This window comes from Cnephaeus nilssonii (genome assembly GCF_951640355.1).
Source record: "Cnephaeus nilssonii genome assembly, chromosome: 10".
Lineage (NCBI taxonomy): Eukaryota > Metazoa > Chordata > Mammalia > Chiroptera > Vespertilionidae > Cnephaeus > Cnephaeus nilssonii.
In genome coordinates this window covers 538,598-557,858 of record NC_137081.1, presented here as the reverse complement: position 1 = coordinate 557,858, position 19,261 = coordinate 538,598, and the positions used below count along the sequence as shown (strand labels likewise).

Below are 19,261 nucleotides of genomic sequence, written 5' to 3'. Positions count from 1 at the left end.
AAGCTCAGGAATAGGGTCAAGATTGACAACAGACTTAATCTGTACAAACCTTTCAAAATTTGATGTGTGCATGGCATACTGTGACCTATGGAACGAACTGTACGTTTGGGTAACGTGCTCAATATGAGTGGCAGGATTCCATTCTGGATTTCGGACCACAAACAATTCACCAATGACACTGAAACCCGCATTTTATTCTATAAGCAATTTTGTTCTCTAAGTAAACTTCTAATGCACGAAATATCACTGCATTAACAGTTACGGGCTAACTTACCTCAATTCAATGATTTTATTTGAAGATTGTAAAATCATTTTATTTAAGTGTGCATTTTTTAAGTGTTCAGAATATCCATTAGTTATCCAGTAATTGAAAATAACTGGAAATTCTTTGCAAAAATCAAAATACATTTTCTCTAAATGGTTTTGGGTTGTAATGTGTACTTTTCCTGAACACACACACACACACACACACACACACAGGACCACTGGAGATATTGTTAAAAATCCTTTTAAGTTAATGTACATTTTGAAATGTAAGAATGTGATGGTTTTTTAAAGGGAAAATTAAAAATATATCAACATCAAATAGACAAAAAAGTGAAAATGATCCCATAAATATTATTCTCTGAAACTGGGATTAAAAACATGATAATCATAAATTCTTACTTGAAAATATTCAAAAGGTAGAACATACACATTTTTGAGTTAGTATTTGTGTTTCTTATAAGGTCGCTAATTCTGAGAGGTTTCAGTTTTCTGGTTTTAGCTTATAGTAAGTTTTCCCTTACAGTAAGTCCTCATGGCATCCTACGTGCTGTAACTAACACACTTTAGGCAACTATAAATGTTAACAAAGAAGGTTTGTAAAGTATAAATGTTCTTTAATATAAATGCACTTGTGACTATATTTAGAACCTCTTCTGTTATACTTTAAAATAGGCATAAATCTCAAATTTCGAATATAGTTGGACTATACATGAAAACCTACATCACTTCTGTCCACTTAAATCTCTTACACAGGAAATACAGACTTGAGCAGTTTACGGACATATCCTAGAAGGACTGGCTATAAAGTCCCTTTAAGTCCTTTCACTATACCTAGAAGAAATATGGTAGGCGCTATTTCTAAACCTTTTTATTTGCTTGTTGCTTGTGACACGTGTTTATATTTAGATTTATTTATCTCACAAAGGTTCCAAAGTTATTACACTGGCAAGTCTAGAGTTTAACCTCTTCTTGGCTAATATGAGTGATATAGAACTAATCGATTTCAAACTCACAACAAACAAATCAGCAAAAGCAAGGTCAATCCTTGTTAGAAATCCAAGGTTGATTTACGCATCAAGATTACCATAATATTAACAAATTGAGATGTCCCAAGTAAGATTTTGTCTACGGATTCTGTTGTGAGGTTTTATCACCAACAAAATGAGATCTTATTCAATAGGTTTGCCTTTTCCCATAAGTGAAACTTAATTTTTAGAAAGAAGCCAGAACATACTTTCTTTTAAAATGAAGGGTTCCCCCCCAAAAAATTTACCTTACGTGGTTGAGTTCTCTCAATCGAACTAGAGTAACCGTAGCGATTCCCTCAGTCTTTGCTCTAAGGAAGACCACAGAAGGTATTTCACTTTCTTTTGTTCAACAACAACCAACACCAACAACCTTATCCAGAACCCAGAACCATAATAAAAAGCAGCCAACTGCCCTGCCTCTTGGATTCTTAAATGAGCTGAGAGGAGTGGTCCAAGAGACTCATGGGAAAAAGGGGAAAAAGGAAAAAAAATCAATGTCAGAATTCACTTAAAACTTCCAATGAGAACTTTTTTTTTTATTTTTGGAAAACACATCACAGCACATTTAACGTGTAGAATCATTTTTCTCATATACACAAAGAAAAGTAGATGAACCACTCTGTATTTGCATTTGGACTAACCGAATTTGTCCATCAAGGACTACTCTCCCAACTGAGGCTAGGTAATCACTTTGTTAAACAAAACAAACAAAACCGAGGGGGGAGGAGTGTTGCTGGCTAATGTCAAGGCCCCAGACTTCAGGGATCGCACATTTGCATATGCCACCTTTCTGGCTCTCCTCTCAGCGGAGCTCTGCCTAAGGAGCCTTCCTGCTACTTTACTTTATTTTATTTTTTTCTCAGTATGGAATGAAGTGCATACTTCTCAGGAGACCCCAGTACCTGGGAGTCCTTCGGCCGGAGGTGGTGTTGCTAAGAGGGTTTGGGAAGAAAGAGTAACCGCGGTCATCACCCTGCACCATCCCAAGGCGCAGCACCTCTCCAACCGCCAATCAGGAGTGGCCTTCCTGCGAGGAGGCGGAAGGATGGGGCTCCTGGTCCAGGGAGGACCTCCCAGCGCCGCAGGGTCCGGCCCGTCCAGCCGGCCTCCTCGGGGCCCTGAGGGCGACACCCGCCACCCCTCACCTGGTCTCCAGCCCCCTCCGAGCGGGCGAACAGCCGAGAGCCGCCGCCCGGGGTGAGCGCGAACCGCTCCTCTCCGGAGAGAGAAGTTTGCTCTGGGTCCTTCCTTCGGAACCGCCGGCATCCGAACTCCTGAGACCACCCTCACCCCGCCCGCTCCATCCAGGCCCCCGGCGCCCGCCTCCATCGGGGACCCCACCCGCTCGGTCCCCTAAGCTTCCCCAGCCAAACACGCTGCGGGGTTGCTTGGGGCTTGGTTTATCTTTTCTTTTTCTTCCTGAAGAGGAGACCTGCGGCCACAATTTGCTTCCGATCGATCGGGGGAGACGGGCCATCCTAGCGCCCTGCAGCGCGGTCCGGAGCGGCCCAGGGTCAGCCCAGCCTGGGTCCCGGGCTGCCCACCGCCAGCGCCTGCCATTCCCACCCCCAGTCCCCACCAGCGCGCAGGTCCCCACATCCACGCGTGAGGAGCCAGGAGGAATCGCCTTCAGAGCCTCCCAGGAACCCAGTCCTGCCAATGCCCTCTTGGACCGGAGGGAGGGAGGAGAGAAAAAAGGAGGGGGGGGGGACCCAAAGCCTCACCCGAGTCCGGTTCCCGTTCTTGCTCAGAGGGCCCCGGAAGACCCCCTTGATGTTGCGAAAGTGCCCGTTGCTGAGGCGCGTGGAGCTGATGACAATGTAGTAACACTCCATGGGGCAGCGCCGGTCCGTGCGCCGCGCGCCGAGCCGCAGCCGGACCGGAGCCGGAGCCGGAGCCGGAGCCGGGCTGGGGACCCGGGAGGAGCCGGGAGGAGCCGGCAGGCGCCAGGGAGACCCGCTGGGCACCGGCCTGGAGGGAGGGCACCCGCCTCCCTGCTCGCCCTTCGCCTCCGGAGACTGGCTCCCTACTCCCCGGGGCCGTGCGCGCCCGGGCGCCTCCGCCTCCGCATGCTCCGCGCGCTCCCACGGTCTCGGCTTCTCCCCTAATTCGCTTAGGGGCGCTGCGCCCCGAGATGTCGGGCTGGGGGGCCGCCGGCAGGAGGATCTCGGGTTGGGGGGCCGCCGGCAGGCGGGAGGCCGAGCGGGCGTCAGTGCGGGCAGAGCGGCCGGCGCGGCGGGAGCGGCATCCCGGCTGGGCCGCTCGGAGCCGCGGGGCGGGCAGGCGGGTTATTATAGTGCGTGGCGCCCGGCCCCGCGCGGAGCCAATGGCAGGAGCCGGGCTGGAGCCGGAGCCGGCGGAGGAGGCGCCCGTCACGCCCCCTCCCTCCCCGCGCCCGGCCGGCCTCCCCGCGCGCGCGGGGCAGACGCAGGAGGAGCGCGCCGGGCGCGGAGGGACGGACCCAGGCCGCCGCCCCAGAGGGGAGACCCCGCCAGGTGGGGCCCGGGGGGAAGACGCTCAGACTGGGGTTCCCGGCTGGCAGTAGGGGCTGGGGGGGCGGCCAGGGTGGGGGGGGGGGGGGAGACATAAATGAATAATTCAGCGCCGGGAGCCAAGCCTGCCCACCGCAGCGCCCCTGGCCGCGCAGGTGTCAGCGCCGCTTCCTTCTCTCTCCAGCAGTGGCTCCCACTGGGCGTGCCTTCCTCGGTTTGTTTGTTTTAATGCATTTTTGTATTTTTTTAGTTGGGAGGTTGGATCCTGCTCAGAATCTCACGGAGAGAAAACGTGCCCCCGCCCACCCCCGCCCCGCCACCCCGTCTCCCAAGCGTGGACACCGGAGTGCCCCGCGGAGAGCGGGTGCGGGGAGGGGGAAGGGGTCGTGGCGATGCGAGTGCCAGTGGATGGAGGGTGAGCACGCGGCCCCTGGTTTGTGGGCGCCCCCTCGCCCACCGTTCCCAGAACCGCGGGTTTCCCCCTAAATCGGAGAGGATGGCGGCGCTTTGCCGCAGAGAAGCCGCCGGGAGCTGGCGGTGCGGGTCTCCCCGATCTCCTCCCGCCGCAGACGGAGGCGAACAAAGGGGCGCCGGGGCGACCTGCGGGGGACCCTGCACCGGAGCTCCGGGCCGCCGAACGCGACAGGGAATGGGGTCGGGCCCTCGCCTGGCTGTTCGGGGCCGAGAGACCACAGCCCTGGGCCTGGGTGCGCCCGCCCCCTCCCCCTCCCCCAGCTGGTCTCTGCAGGTGTCCGTCCTCCCAGGTGTGGGGTGCGCGCACCCCTCCAGGGGTGTGTGCACAGGACTCAGTGCGCTCAGAAAGATCCAGGAGCAGCGGTGGATGGGAGGTGGTGCCTCAGGGATTTGCTGGAGGCTTTCTCCTTGTGCCTTGAAGGACTTAATCGGTGAAAGCAGATTCTACACCTTCCGATGCGTCCCTGTCAGAGCAAACTGCACTTTGACATGATGGGCTTGTCTTTTCCACGTGGAGGTCAAGATGTGCCATGCACAGTGCCCCTTATACAAGATCGTATACAGCAGCGACTCTGGAAACCATAACATCGTCCTCAAACGAATCTGCCAGTTCGATTTTACTCTTTTTAAAAAACGTATTTGTATTGATTCCAGAGAGGAAGGGAGAGGGAGAGAGAGAGAAACATCAGTGATGAGAGAATCATTGATCAGCTGCCTCCTGCACGCCCCCTACTGGGGATGGAGCCTGCAATCTGGGCATGTGTCCTGATGGGAATCCAACCGTGACCTCCTGGGTCATAAGTCCTCCCTCAACCCCTGACCCACGCCAGCTGTGCTGGTTTTACTCTTTGAAAGAAGAAGAGGAAGAGAGACGAAGGTATTTATGAGAGAGGCAATCTTTATGTGAATCCGTTGTAATTGATGGGGGGTGAGGGTGGGGGGTGCTGGATTCATGTGAGGGGCATTCTGGAGCCATGCCCCAGGTAATCCAAGACCAGGAAGTTGGTGCGGATGGATGAGCGCTCACTGGGAAATGCCATCCTTACTGAGCGGCACTGGGCGCCCGGGGGGAGTCAGGTCGTCTTGGGAGAAGGAGCCGGCAAGGATGTAGAAGCTTCTCCCCTCGGGGGGTCAGATCACCTAACCATTTGTTAGAATTCAGGAGGAACATGATGCTCTTAGAAAAAGTGATCACCACTCAGTATCATGTGGCAATTAAATGTATTGGGGGCTCCCACTGAGAGGAGGTAGGAACAGGATTAGGCAGGCAGCATAAGGGGGAAAGGAAGGAGGACGTGTGAACGAGACAGCTGGAGCCAGCTACAACCAGGGATGCTGTCTTACAGAAAACGGTCCCACAGGACAAGAGTATACGTACCTGACACATGCAGAGGTTGCAAGGACGGGGGTGGAAGGAGGAAGTGTGCACATAACTGCAAGGCCGAGCTACAAACCACAAGGACCGTTATCCTGCAGGTGCAGGAGGTTGCAAGAGACGGGGGAGAAGGAGGGAGAAGCAGGGGGAAGGACCAGGTGAATGGAGAAGGAGCCGTCAGAGAGAGAGACAAATAGACAGCGAGCGGGTCCAAGCAAACAACATCTCCCAGACAGATAAGCTCGGTGGCCGCCCACTCTGGGCCGGTGGTGTGCCCTCATAATAAGTTCCACACTTTTGCTGAAATCTGGTCCTCAGCTGGGTGAGGCATGATCCCCAGAACTTGGACGTGTTTGGGTGTCACTGTCATTGCGGTTGTTTTTGGTTACGCACCGCGGATGTAGGCGTTCTCTGGACACGTCACTTTGGGAACAACTAATGGCCTGTCTGACGTCCGTGATGTCTTCTGAAGCTTGGGGAACTCGCAGTTATGAAACAGGAGATAAGATCTCCACGGTCACCGAACTAAACCAGGGGTCTCTTAAGGCAGTCAAACAGAGCCCAACTCCTTAGTCAGCAGAGCCAAATATCAACAGCACAACGATTGAAATTTCTTTTGAGAGCCACATTTTTTAAACTTAAACTTCTTCTAACGCCACTTCTTCAAAACAGACTCGCCCAGGCCGTGGTATTTTGTGGAAAAGCCACACTCAAGGGGCCAAAGAGCCGCATGTGGCTCGCGAGCCGCAGTTTGCCGACCACTGTCTTAAAGAAATAGAAGATGCCCCAAACATGAGAAGATCAGATAATGTCATTTTCTTGTGTGTGGAAGTCATACTCATCTAAGCGAGGTGTTGGGGGTGGGGTGTGGGGGGTGTTTTTTGCAATATTTTTCTCTAAAAATACTTCTGGCAAAATGTTCAGATATGTATCCACATGGTAAAGCTCACTCTCTGGCTCATGAAACAGGACCCCCGGATACATGACGTGTCCCATGGAACAGAGTATCACCCACATGGAATGTGCTGGCGAAGTTTATGTATCACATACCTTATGGCACAAATACCATAAAAATAAGCTTTAGTGAAATACCTTTCCGATGTCTGAAAAAAGTCACTGTACTGGTAGAATAGTCTACTTTTGCCACGTATATGCTTGATGATCCTGAGGAAACAGGGAAGCTAGGTGGCCAGGAATCGGGACCACGGGGGGAAGAGGAACTAAAACCGGGGAACCCAACCAGGTGGAGTGACTCAAACACCCCAACTGAGCTGGGAAGGAAGGGCACCAGCCAGAGGCACGAGCTTTAAAGTGTGCGGATATTGCTAACACCAGCAGCTTGCAAATAACCAATCACAAGGCAGTGAGGCCTGTAAACCAATCCCAAGGATGTTGCTAAGGCAGAATTATTTGAAACGACCAATCAGGAGCTAGCAAGGCTGTATCCACCCCCCCAGATTAAAAAGCCGGGCTCCCTCTCCCTCTCTCTCCCCAGCAGGTTCTCGGGCTGAAGGTCGGAGACCTGCTCCCTGAGCCCCGGGCTTATGGCCACGTGGGCCTCCACACAAGCGTCCATGCCCTTGGATGCTGAGCAGCACCTGCTGCTACATGGAAACCCCAGCACCTTTTCCAGGACCGGCTTCTCCCAACAAACTGCCTCCGTGAATCCCTTCTTCGTTTTGTGAGACGAGGAACTCGGACTCAAATACCCACATTCTGGTTTCAGTACGACAGGTGGCTTTGGCCTGGCGCTTCTAAACCTGTACGTCGGCTGTAGCAAACACAACCATCGGTTTGCTGCTGCTACAAGAAGGATGCTAACAGTTAGACGAAATACAACATCTTTGGAATACATTTTTTCTCATCGTTTCTCTACGCATGAAGTCATGTACCTCACCCAGGACTGAGGGACACCCACCGGGGGCCGCACTGCACCCTGGGCGCCTTCCAGAAGAGAGTGCAGGTCCCTTTTGTCCGCCCGACGGAATAGCCACATCTGTTAACGTCCTTCACATAAAACGGTCCCCACACCGTTCCCTGGGAACTCCACCACATCACCCTTCAGAGCCAGGAGAGCAGGAGCCACCACCACAGACAATCTGGTTTCTCTACAACAGCAGCTACTAGGCCTAAAGGCGTTCTTACACCAAAACGGCCGGCCTGGCGTTTGAATTTTGCTACAAATGAAGTGAGATGTCAAGGAAATCCGAACTTCCCCATCATCTCGGGAAGAAAGCAGACCTTCCCGTGGCAACACATTAAAACGAGAAAACAGTGGCAAATGACCATGTGCTTCCATTTTGCTGGTCCCGTTTCTTACCTTTTGTCCTCGTGCAAAGATAGCAGGTACATAAGTGAGTATCTTCAAATGCCCTGCTGTGTTACAATCTCTTTGATATTCATGGTCATTTTAAAGAATTCTGATTTCTTTCATTAGCAACCATTTTAACATGCATTATGTCTACGGGTCAATACCATCCTAATTTTTAAAAATATTTTTCCCCTCTTAATGACTTGGAAAATTTATATGAGTTTAAGTATCTAACTGCTGTTGTAAACATGCAGAACCAATATATCTAAATATGAAAATATATTTCAAAGTAGTTTATGGGGCAATTATAGATCACTGGGGTTTAACTGCCAACTTTTCAGCTGAAAAAAAATGCAATCTGTAATTTAAATATAAAAGTTTTAAGTGAGTGACATCAGTCTAAATTACAGTTCATGTTTTTGCCACCACACACTTCAATTTCCCCCTTTTCTACAAGTGTCACCTCCCCTCCAATGTGTCCCCTCTTCCACGATGGCTTTTCACGTCACGGCTCCCTGTGTTCTGAGCTTGTCCGCCTCCCCTCACTCCCTGATCCTCCTCTTGCTTTGCTGACCCCAAATCTGGGCCCCAGGTTTCGGCCCAGCAGCCGAGTGTGGCTCCTGACCCACTCGTGCCTGACACGAGATCTCCGAACAAGTTGCTGCTGTGACATGGGGAGCCACGGTCCCGCTACCTTCCGGCGACCCGTGGTGGGGCCCCTGCATCTTGGCTCAGCCCTGATTCTCTCTGACCAGATCTTCCGGAAGAAATCCATCTCCCCTGACATTGCCTGCAGCTCTTTGACCACAGGCCGCCCCCGCTGCACGCCTGAACTCACCTTCCCATCGTCACAACCTCGGGATGCTGTCCGCTGTTGGCCTGGATACCGTCCCCTCACTAACGTGAGCGCGTCGCACCACTTCCCTTCCCTTCCGGGTCCTGGCGACCTGTCCCTGGGCTCTGTCAACCGAGTTCTTGCTCTTGTGTCATCCTGAAGAGAAAAAACAAAACCGTATTTCAGTTACTGCGGAGCTTTACCAATGTGGCTGGGATGTCTTCTTGGTGGAGTTCATTTTTTATTACTATAATCCTCCTAACACCACAGGCAGATGCTTGGTCATTTATAAAACCATATAACGTAATGATAATTTGTAACTCTGTCCTGTCACTGTCCATCTCTTTTGTTGGCATTCATGTTTGCGATCACATTGGTGGCCAGTGTTACTTCTTTGATTGTTTCGGAAATGAGAAAAACATCGAGGAACTTAGCACGTCCATGCTTTACTTGCCCTAAGATGCGGCCCAATGGCAGCATGACACGCTGCACGTGTGACGGCGAGGCCTCGCCCGATCGGAGAAAGTTGGTGGGGAACTGTATCGCCGGGGAGCACCGGTATCCGCCATGGTCACCCGGTCAATCCCTTATAATTAGATCAGTATCGGCACGCCGGTGCTCAGACACACCGATGGCGGAGAGAGGGCTTGGTTTCTGAAAAGCCCTGTCACCTGTTGTGTAAACTAAGATTGCACATTTGGGTATTTTGTCTGCTGGATCTCCATTTGTTTTCTGTCTTTGTTTGTCTTGTGTTTACATCAGAGCTGTAAGCATATGGGTGTTTATGACTAGTTTGATGTTGGAATGTTTAGGTAAAAGTGTGCCACAAATGAGCCTAATCTCTGCAGGGAGTCTGGAGAAAAGATTCAGATACGAGAAACAGCAGTACATGCCAGTCATGGGATACACATTGAATAAGCATTATTAACCTCATCGGCTTCTGGTTTTATTACTGTGTGATTTGAAAAGAGATGGTGACTTTTTAAGGTAATTATTAACTATTACCTACGAGCAGGTCTACCCTCCATATTTCTGCTTCTGTATTTCAATTCTGCTGAGTTTACTTTTATTATTATTATTTTTTAATCCTCAGGATATTTTTCCATTGATTTTTAGAGAGAGTGGAAGAGAGAGGGAAAGACAGAGAGAAACATCGATGTGATAGAAACATATCGAATGGTTGCCTCCTGCATGAGCCCCAACCAGGGCCCGGGCCAGGAAGAGCCTACAACTGAGGTACAAGCCCTTGATCAGAATCGAACCCTAGACTCTTTGGTCCGAAGGCTGATGCTCTATCCACTGAGCCAAATCGACCAGGGCAATTCTGCTGAGTTTAATTGGAGGAGGGGTGGGGTAGGGGTGGGAAAGGAAGTTACAAACAAAGACTATATTTTTTAAATAACTAATATCTCATCAATTATAAGGTGGACCCTTTTTATCTCCACTATTAAAAAACCCACACTGCCAATGAACTGTAAGGAGCCACTGATTATACGACATCTTAATTACAGAGACGTTAAAAACAGAAAGATACAGACCCTCGATTTGGGCAGACACCACCACAATCCACAAGGTGCCAGAAGCCACGGTAAGATGTGTCCAACAGAAGCAGAGTGGAATACTGGGAAAATGACGACGCCCCCCTCCCTTCGGTTATTTCGCCTCTAAAGGAACGGGAATAAGCAGACACCATCTCACGTGCCTTCAAGCTTGAATGACTCTGAGGCTCTGGCAACGTCCCCAGAGCTGACAGTGGTCAGGCGGGGCAGAACAGAACGCCAGTTCATTTTCTCACTGGAGGATGTGTGTCCTGAATCGATGGTGAAAATGTAGAAATGTGGAATTTAATGCAAATGTAAGAAGGGCCAGAGAGAAATCTCACACTGTTGCTTGGGTTCAACCCTAAAACAGTTTATGCTATGCAGTTCTTTAACAAGTCTTAAAAGAATGGTAGGCTACCTACTGACCAATACAACTTATTTATCTGGTACTGGGTTTGTATCTTTTTTATCTCCTTACTTTTCAATTCTAATAAGTAGCGTTGGGAGAGATGCCAGAACACTGCTAATTTAAGAGCCAAAGCCACATTTCTAATATGTTGCCAAAGAAATTAATGTAATTGGACACTATATACCTAATTTACCAAAAGAAATAAAGTGAAGATATATTATTATAAGTCAAGAAAAGAGATGAACTATCATTACATTCCTCCGTTTTACAGTCCTTTTGGAAAGCGATCTGGCAAAATCTATTAACATAAAAATTGCATGTAACTGTTGAGCTAGCCACTGCATTCCTGGGACTCTCTAAATAGATTAAAAGGATATTCATGAGAATACTTAATGCTGCACTGTGTAACTGTTCACAGTTAAAGAAACGGAAATAAAAAAGAAATTATATGTTTTACATAAAGAAAATTATCATCAATAAAGGAATGGTTACATAAGTTGCTACATATACCACAGACTTTGCATCCAATAAAACAATAAAGTGTATGTATAACCATTTATTGGGTAGGATTGACTAGTTGTTTTATTGTATAAGATACGCAAGGGACAAACCAAAGAAGAATACAAAATAGGATCTGGTTTTGTGTAAAAAACATGAACATGTGTATCTATTGGTAAAAGAACAAGCAGGCATGAGTATAGGTAAGGGGTCTATGTAGTTTGTTAACATGCCTTAATGTCAGGTACAAGGGAGAAGAAAAAAAAACTAATAAAGAAGGAAAAAGCTAGGGAGATGGGAAAAGTAAGACTGGCATACATACATACACCGACACATAATCTGGGTAGAAACACAGAACACAAGAACAAACAAAACAAGGAAAGAAGGAAGGAGATGGAGGGAGGGGGACGATACAAATATTACCATTAGATGTGAAAAGTGTAGGATATGGGTGAAAGAGGGAGAATATTGGGAAGAGACTAAAATAAGAACAATCTGTCTATGATGGTGACGAGACGGCTATGAGACGAATTGGGAAGGGCTTTTGAACGCGAATGGACAGGAATTCCTGGTCAATTGGATGCGGAGTGATGAACAGACAAACTCAGCACAGCGGGGGATTTGACCTTAGAAGAGCTCCTGGTGCAGAAGCTGGGGAGGCTGGAAGAAGTGGGGGAGAAGGCTGAAGTCCAGGTGAAACTGTCATCCGGTTGAGATGATGTTTGGATGTGCAGGTGGAGAGCAGGGATGGGCACGTCGGCGTCATTTACAGGCCCGGACGGGGCTGCCTGGAGTCCCACCAGAGGATGGGTAGGTCCTGGGCACCAGGACACACCAGGTGAGTCCAAGCAAAACAGCTCAAGACAGAACGGGAGCTGCCACGGAGGGCTCAGGACAAGAGAACAGCGTGCCCGGAGGCTGTTTCCTCTGGAGAACAGGGCCACGCTTAGGAGGTGGTCAGGTCTGAGGGACAGCGACAGCTCAGGCGCGGAGACCAGATCGGAGATCTCAAGTTGTCCGTCTGGAAGGCCAGTGGGAAGGTGAGAAAACCCACCTGGTTCTGCAGTTAGTCTGCTCATTCACAACGACGTGGGGAATGTTTATGTCAAAAAAGGTGAAGCGTTGTCCTGGCCAGTTTGGCTCAGTGGATAGAGCGTCAGCCTGCAGGGTCCCGGGTTCGATTCCAGTCAAGGGCATGTACCTCTGTTGCAGGCTCCTCCCCAGCCCGCGCCCTGGTTGGGGTACATGTAGGAGGCAAACAATCAATGTGTTTCTCTCACATCGATGTTTCTCTCTGTCTTTTCCTCCCTCTTCCACTCTTTCTTTAAAAAATCAATGGCAAAATATCCTTGGGTAAGGATTAAAAAAAAAAAAATGAACAGGATTGATTTAAAATGAAAAATCCAGTTAAGAATTAGATCGAAGTACCCTAGTCAATGTAAAATAAACAATGTCTTTATTTTACATCCTATAAAATTAATGGTACGTCTGACAGCCTATTTTATACATTGGAAATCTGAAATACCACTCAAATACAGAGTGACAAAGAAAAACAGCTTGTCCTGGCTACACAATTCAGTTGATTTGGTTGGAACCAAACCGGTTGACACGGTAAGCATGATTGGGGGTATTTCCAGTCGGATAAGATGTGTGCGTGGCCAGAAACAAAAAGGCCAATGGGCTGCATTGTCTCCGTTTCAGGTTTTCTGGGTTTTCAGTTCTATCCAGCTGCTCCTCACGAAGAACTCCTGAACGCCTGCGCTGGCAACAGGGCGCCTCACTGTGCTGCTGAGCACAGAAATGCAATCGCCCGCTCAGAGCAAGTCGCACGTAATGACAGGATTAGCCAGGTCAGCGGGCACTGAGCGGGGAGGCTGTTTGGACAGGAGCCATCCAATGAGGCGTCACCAATAGAAGTGGCCGGTGAGTTTGAGGTCAAAGACCTAGATCCAGAAAATGCAGGAAATTCGCCCCACAGCATTAGGAAGGCGGGGCAGCTTGAGGCTTGAATCCAAGGCCTAGAAATGCACAGGCCGAGGAAAACAGATAGATCTGGAATGCGCAGTCAAGTGAATGCAGACGGCGTTTAGAATGACCATGGGGGCGGGGGGGTGGTAGGAGAGGGATGGGAGAAAAAGGGAAAAGTGTGTCAGGATCAGCTATGGTTGTCTCTGGTGAACAGGATTAGCCAGGTCAGCGGACACTGAGCGGGGAGGCTGTTTGGACAGGAGCCATCCAATGGGGCAGTGGGAACAGTGTTATTAAAAATGCAAACGCAATCAAGGCCTCACAGGTTTATAACCCGGGATAGGTAAGGTGCTAGACCCCGGCGAGCTGGCGTACACTCTCTAAGCTCCCGGGGGAAGTGTGATGAACTGCACACCACGAGCCTTCCTTCCTCATCTGGGGCAGAAATAACCCGTGTGTTCACGTGGGTGGAGTTCTCGGGGAGTGGAGTGTGATGGGTGTCATTTATCATTCCATATGCGTCTGTGTTACATGGAAGCATAAAAATGTCATTTTTACCAGTAACTTGGCGACACGTGGCAAGTTAAATGACTGATTTGCCACAGGCCCAATACGCTCCTGAGGTATTTTCCAAGTATTGGGTTTACACTGTCCATTTGCCAATTTGAGAACAATTGGAGGGGCATTATTTTTAGCTGCAAAGCGTTTTGTTCCGATGGAGCCTGTGCACGCAGCTGTCCGGTGGAAGCTTGGAGGCAGGACCCAGCCCCTCACCCAAAGAGTCCGCACCCAGTGAAGCCGCTGCAAAGCCATGAGGATCACCAAGAACAGCGGCTGAACCGGAAAGTGCACGTGGTCGGTGCCAGAAGAGGTCTGAAAATTCACGAGGCGTTACAAGGAAGACATTCCGTCAACAACGTTTTCATCACAGGCCTAGTTATTTTTGTTTGTTTATACTATTTTGTTTAGTTTTTATTGTCTTTTAAAATTGGTAGCCAGATTTTTTTCTGAACTAAGGCAGCAATATCCTGAAATAGTAAACAGGTTTTTTAAAAAAGAAATATTGAACCTTCGAAAATTTTCAAAATTATAAGAAAAATATTGCTGAAAGGAAGGACTTAGAAACTGGTCCAAGTGATCACAGAGAGGACCACCGGCCCTTGTGGCTCAGCATCAACCTATGAACCAGGAGGTCAGGGCACAGGCTCGGGTTGTGGGCTCCATCCCCAAGTGTGGGGCGTGCAGGAGGCAGCCGACCAATGAGTCTCTCTCATCATTGATGTTTCTCTCTCCCTCTCCATCTCCCTTCCTCTCTGAAACCAATAAAAAATATTTTTTTTAAATAGGACTACATTAAGATACTTTAGTCAAAATAAATTTAATTCTTCAACATAGTAATTAAAAAGACAGTTACCTGTAATGATACACTAGTGACTGTGGCTTAGTCATGCATTATACAAGACAGGCGTGTTATTGTACAGCACAGACGTGTTATTGTACAGCACAGACGTGTTGTTACTGAGGAAGGATGGGAGGACAGCACTGTCTGAGTTGTCACATCGTTGATTAAAAAGATAAAGAAGTACGTAAAAATGTTCTAGGGCAGTGGTCAGCAAACTCATTAGTCAGCAGAGCCAAACATCAACAGTACAACGATTGAAATTTCTTTTGAGAGCCACATATTTTAAACTTAAACTTCTTCTAACGCCACTTCTTCAACATAGACTGGCCAGGCCGTGGTATTTTGTGGAAGAGCCACACTCAAGGGGCCAAAGAGCCGCATGTGGCTCACGAGCCGCAGTTTGCCGACCACGGTTCTAGGATAATTACTAAGGTAATTTAAATAAAAATTAAGACCATTAAACTAATGGGTCAGATCACACACACACACACACACACACACACACACACACACACACGTAGTCAGAAGGAAGCGCAGGAGGAATGTGATGAAACCAGGACAGGAGCAGTGGTTGAAGCCCAGCCTGCATTCTCCACGAAGACGGAGCAGGGGCAGGAGCTTGGAGAAAACGTGCTGCAGCTGGGAGGTCTGTGCCCAGTTTGATGCTGCTGGGTCCTCACAGGCCCTGACAATGAAGACACACCATCAGCAGGGCTTTGAACACCTGCCAGGCTCCTCCCCAATGCTCTCCCAGGGGACAGGACCAGCCAGGCTCCTCCCCAATGCTCTCCCAGGGGACAGGACCAGCCAGGCTCCTCCCCAATGCTCTCCCAGGGGACAGGACCAGCCAGGCTCCTCCCCAATGCTCTCCCAGGGGACAGGACCAGCCAGGCTGCTCCCCAATGCTCTCCCAGGTGACAGGACTGGCCAGGCTCCTCCCCAATGCTCTCCCAGGAGACAAAGACCAGCCAGGCTCCTCCCCAATGCTCTCCCAGGTGACAGGACTGGCCAGGCTCCTCCCCAATGCTCTCCCAGGGGACAGGACCAGCCAGGCTCCTCCCCAATGCTCTCCCAGGAGACAAAGACCAGCCAGGCTCCTCCCCAATGCTCTCCCAGGGGACAGGACCAGCCAGGCTCCTCCCCAATGCTCTCCCAGGAGACAAAGACCAGCCAGGCTCCTCCCCAATGCTCTCCCAGGGGACAGGACCAGCCAGGCTGCTCCCCAATGCTCTCCCAGGGGACAGGACCAGCCAGGCTGCTCCCCAATGCTCTCCCAGGAGACAAAGACCAGCCAGGCTCCTCCCCAATGCTCTCCCAGGTGACAGGACTGGCCAGGCTCCTCCCCAGTGCTCTCCCAGGAGACAAAGACCAGCCAGGCTCCTCCCCAATGCTCTCCCAGGGGGACAGGACCAGCCAGGCTCCTCCCCAATGCTCTCCCAGGAGACAAAGACCAGCCAGGCTCCTCCCCAATGCTCTCCCAGGGGACAGGACCAGCCAGGCTGCTCCCCAATGCTCTCCCAGGGGGACAGGACCAGCCAGGCTCCTCCCCAATGCTCTCCCAGGAGACAAAGACCAGCCAGGCTCCTCCCCAATGCTCTCCCAGGGGACAGGACCAGCCAGGCTGCTCCCCAATGCTCTCCCAGGGGACAGGACCAGCCAGGCTGCTCCCCAATCCTCTCCCAGGGGGACAGGACCAGCCAGGCTCCTCCCCAATGCTCTCCCAGGGGACAAGGACCAGCCAGGCTCCTCCCCAATGCTCTCCCAGGGGGACAGGACCAGCCAGGCTCCTCCCCAATGCTCTCCCAGGGGACAAGGACCAGCCAGGCTCCTCCCCAATGCTCTCCCAGGTGACAGGACCAGCCAGGCTCCTCCCCAATCCTCTCCCAGGGGGACAGGACCAGCCAGGCTCCTCCCCAATGCTCTCCCAGGGGACAGGACCAGCCAGGCTGCTCCCCAATGCTCTCCCAGGGGACAAAGACCATAGCTGGAGGGCATTCAGGCAGCACATTAACACTCATCTGCATACTAGCAGGGCTTCAGCATTCCCCTTTAAGGTCTCCTTAAAACGCACAGAATAAGAACAATGAGGGACACGTTCGCCCTGGCCAGTGTGGCTCAGTGGATAGAGAGTTGGCCCATAGACCAAAGGGTCCTGGGTTCAATTCTGGTCAAGGCATGTACCTTGGTTGCAGGCTTCCCCCGGGCCCGGGCCCTTGTTGGAGTGCATGCAGGAGGCAACCAATCGATGTGTTTCTCTCACATCGATGTTTCTCTTTGACCTTTCCCTCTCCCTTCCACTCTCTCTAAAAATCAATGGAAAAATATCCTCAGGTGAGGATTAGCAAAAAATAAATAAATAAATAATAAAAAAAGAACACATTGATCCCAACAAGCAAATGTACCAAATATTGAATCATGAAGCTGAGGGACCAAGAGGGAATGACTAAGCATTGATTTACTCCAATTTTCTGCCTTGGATTTAGGTCAAAAAATGTACCGTTAGGTTAGCTGTAATTAAGGCTAAATAAAGCAACCTACAATTAATGGTGAGAGACATTTTGAGATTTTCAGGATGAAAAAAAGAAAGTATCTAGAACGATCTTTTAGCCACCACTCTACACAGAAGGAGAGGACATTTCTCCTACAGTTTCCCTTTGCAATGCTACACACCATCTTGGGAAGTTATCCTTTTCTTAAAAGAGGAAACATTGTGGCATCATATTTCCACATCAAGTCAAAGTAGCATTCATGCACAATGACAACAGAAACCACTGTACTTTATGCAAGAGTATAGTAGCCTATTTATTCATCCAGGAATACAAGACATTTGACCTTGGGAATCACACAATATATTGCACCCAAAGGTCAATTGAGAATGTACCTTTCATATAATGCAACTTCATCCCTAGGAGATGTGCAAAGGAAACATCTTTTATATATAATCTAGTTGCTGTTATGGAATTCAGGACATATAACCTACCATATAGTGAAGAAATAATTTACCTGCCATCATTAGGGATTTACGTGTTCTAGTTAAGTTGAAGTTTCAATACGTTGAAAATTTTAAAAACTCATTAATTTTAACCATGTTACATACTTCACTGACTTAGTAAACAGAGTATTCTAATAAAATTTGCTAGGTCAATCACTTTAGAGTCATCATTATGAATAACAATTGCTGTTCTCTATTACAATGGCTAGTCGGGGCTGTTCTGTCAGGACTTAATGGTGAATTGCTCTGTAATATATACAGTTCGTTGGAAGGCTGAAAAATGTATTTTTGATGTGAGAACAAACCACATTTTGTTTGGTGCACAGTTTTTGTATATGTATATACACAATTATCTATGAATCATTCTAGATGTAACCATTAGTGTACACTGAGTGGCCAGATTATTATGATCTCTGAACGCATAATAACCTGGCCACTCAGTATATATATATTAGAGGCCTGGTGCATGAATTCGTGCATGGGTGGGGTCCAGCCAGCCTGGCCAGAGGGAGGGGACATGGGAGGTTGGCCAGCCTGCCTGCTGGTCGAACTCCTGGTCAAGGGGACAATGTGCATATTAGCCTTTTATTATATAGGATATACACTGAGTGGCCAGATTCTTATGCGTTCAGAGAACATAATAATCCGGCCACTCAGTGTATATATCCAACTAAACACGAGTTCACACTGAGGCCTCCAGTTCTCATCTGCTGCTACCTGGACCCCGTGGCTTATACGTAACCTCCCTCTCCCACAGTAAGAAACACTGTCCTCATCACTCGCCATCCACGTACTCAGTTGTTGAGTTCCAGTACACGTGTGTGTCAGAATCGCTAATCTTACTCCAATGGGGAACAAGGGCATCATCTCGAATACAGTGTTTATGCTCAGTTAATTTTACCTTTAGTCTTAGAGAATTCATGTATGTACAGATTTACGTAGGGAAGCACCCATTCCCCCACAGGACTTGGAGAGGACTTTTCAGACGTTTGTAATCTACATATATTCCTTGGTCACATGATGCATTCCATGCTGGGAGCTCCAACCTCCTCGTGGTTTATAAATTGCATAGATTAAAGTTCACGCTTTGTGCCGTGAAGTTCTAGGAGACAAAAACTGCCATGTGCCCAGCAGTAGAGTAACGTAAGGATGGTTTCATCTCCTAAGTCCTCCATGCTTCAGCTACTCAACTCTCCTCACAAAACCCCTGGACACACGGCGAGTGATTGCAGCTTTACCTTTTCTAGAATGGGAGACAGACTCAAGGTTAGATCGGCTTTTCAGACTGGCTTCTTCCCCTTAGCAAGATGGATTTGGGATTTATCCATGCCTTTTGCATAGCTGGATAGTCTATTCTCTCTTATCCTATATTAGAGGCCCGATGCACAAAATTCATGCACTCAGTGGGGGCAGGGGTCCCTTAGCCCTGCCTGCGCCCTCTCGCAAATAGGATTATTATTCTATATTTTTTATTGATTTTTTTTTTTTTTTACAGAGAGGAAGAGAGGGGGATAGAGAGTTAGAAACATCGATGAGAGAAACATTGATCAGCTGCCTCTTGCACACCCCCTACTGGGGATGTGCCCGCAACCAAGGTACATGCCCTTGACCGGAATCGAACCTGGGACCCTTGAGTCCGCAGGCCGACGCTCTATCCACTGAGCCAAAC

At 49.2% G+C, this 19,261-nt stretch overlaps 1 protein-coding gene across 1 annotated transcript in view; it reads right to left on the bottom strand.

The window, feature by feature from the left end:
- ZNF804A (zinc finger protein 804A) overlaps positions 1-3,130 on the bottom strand; it is a gene marked incomplete at both ends in the record, with an annotated part of 112,412 nt that extends 109,282 nt beyond the window's left edge. Inside the window, one exon of the mRNA XM_079782933.1 lies at positions 3,020-3,130. Within this exon, the coding sequence (XP_079639059.1) occupies positions 3,020-3,130 (111 nt within the window). The remainder of the gene's footprint in view (positions 1-3,019) is intronic.
- Positions 3,131-19,261: the final 16,131 nt, after the last annotated feature.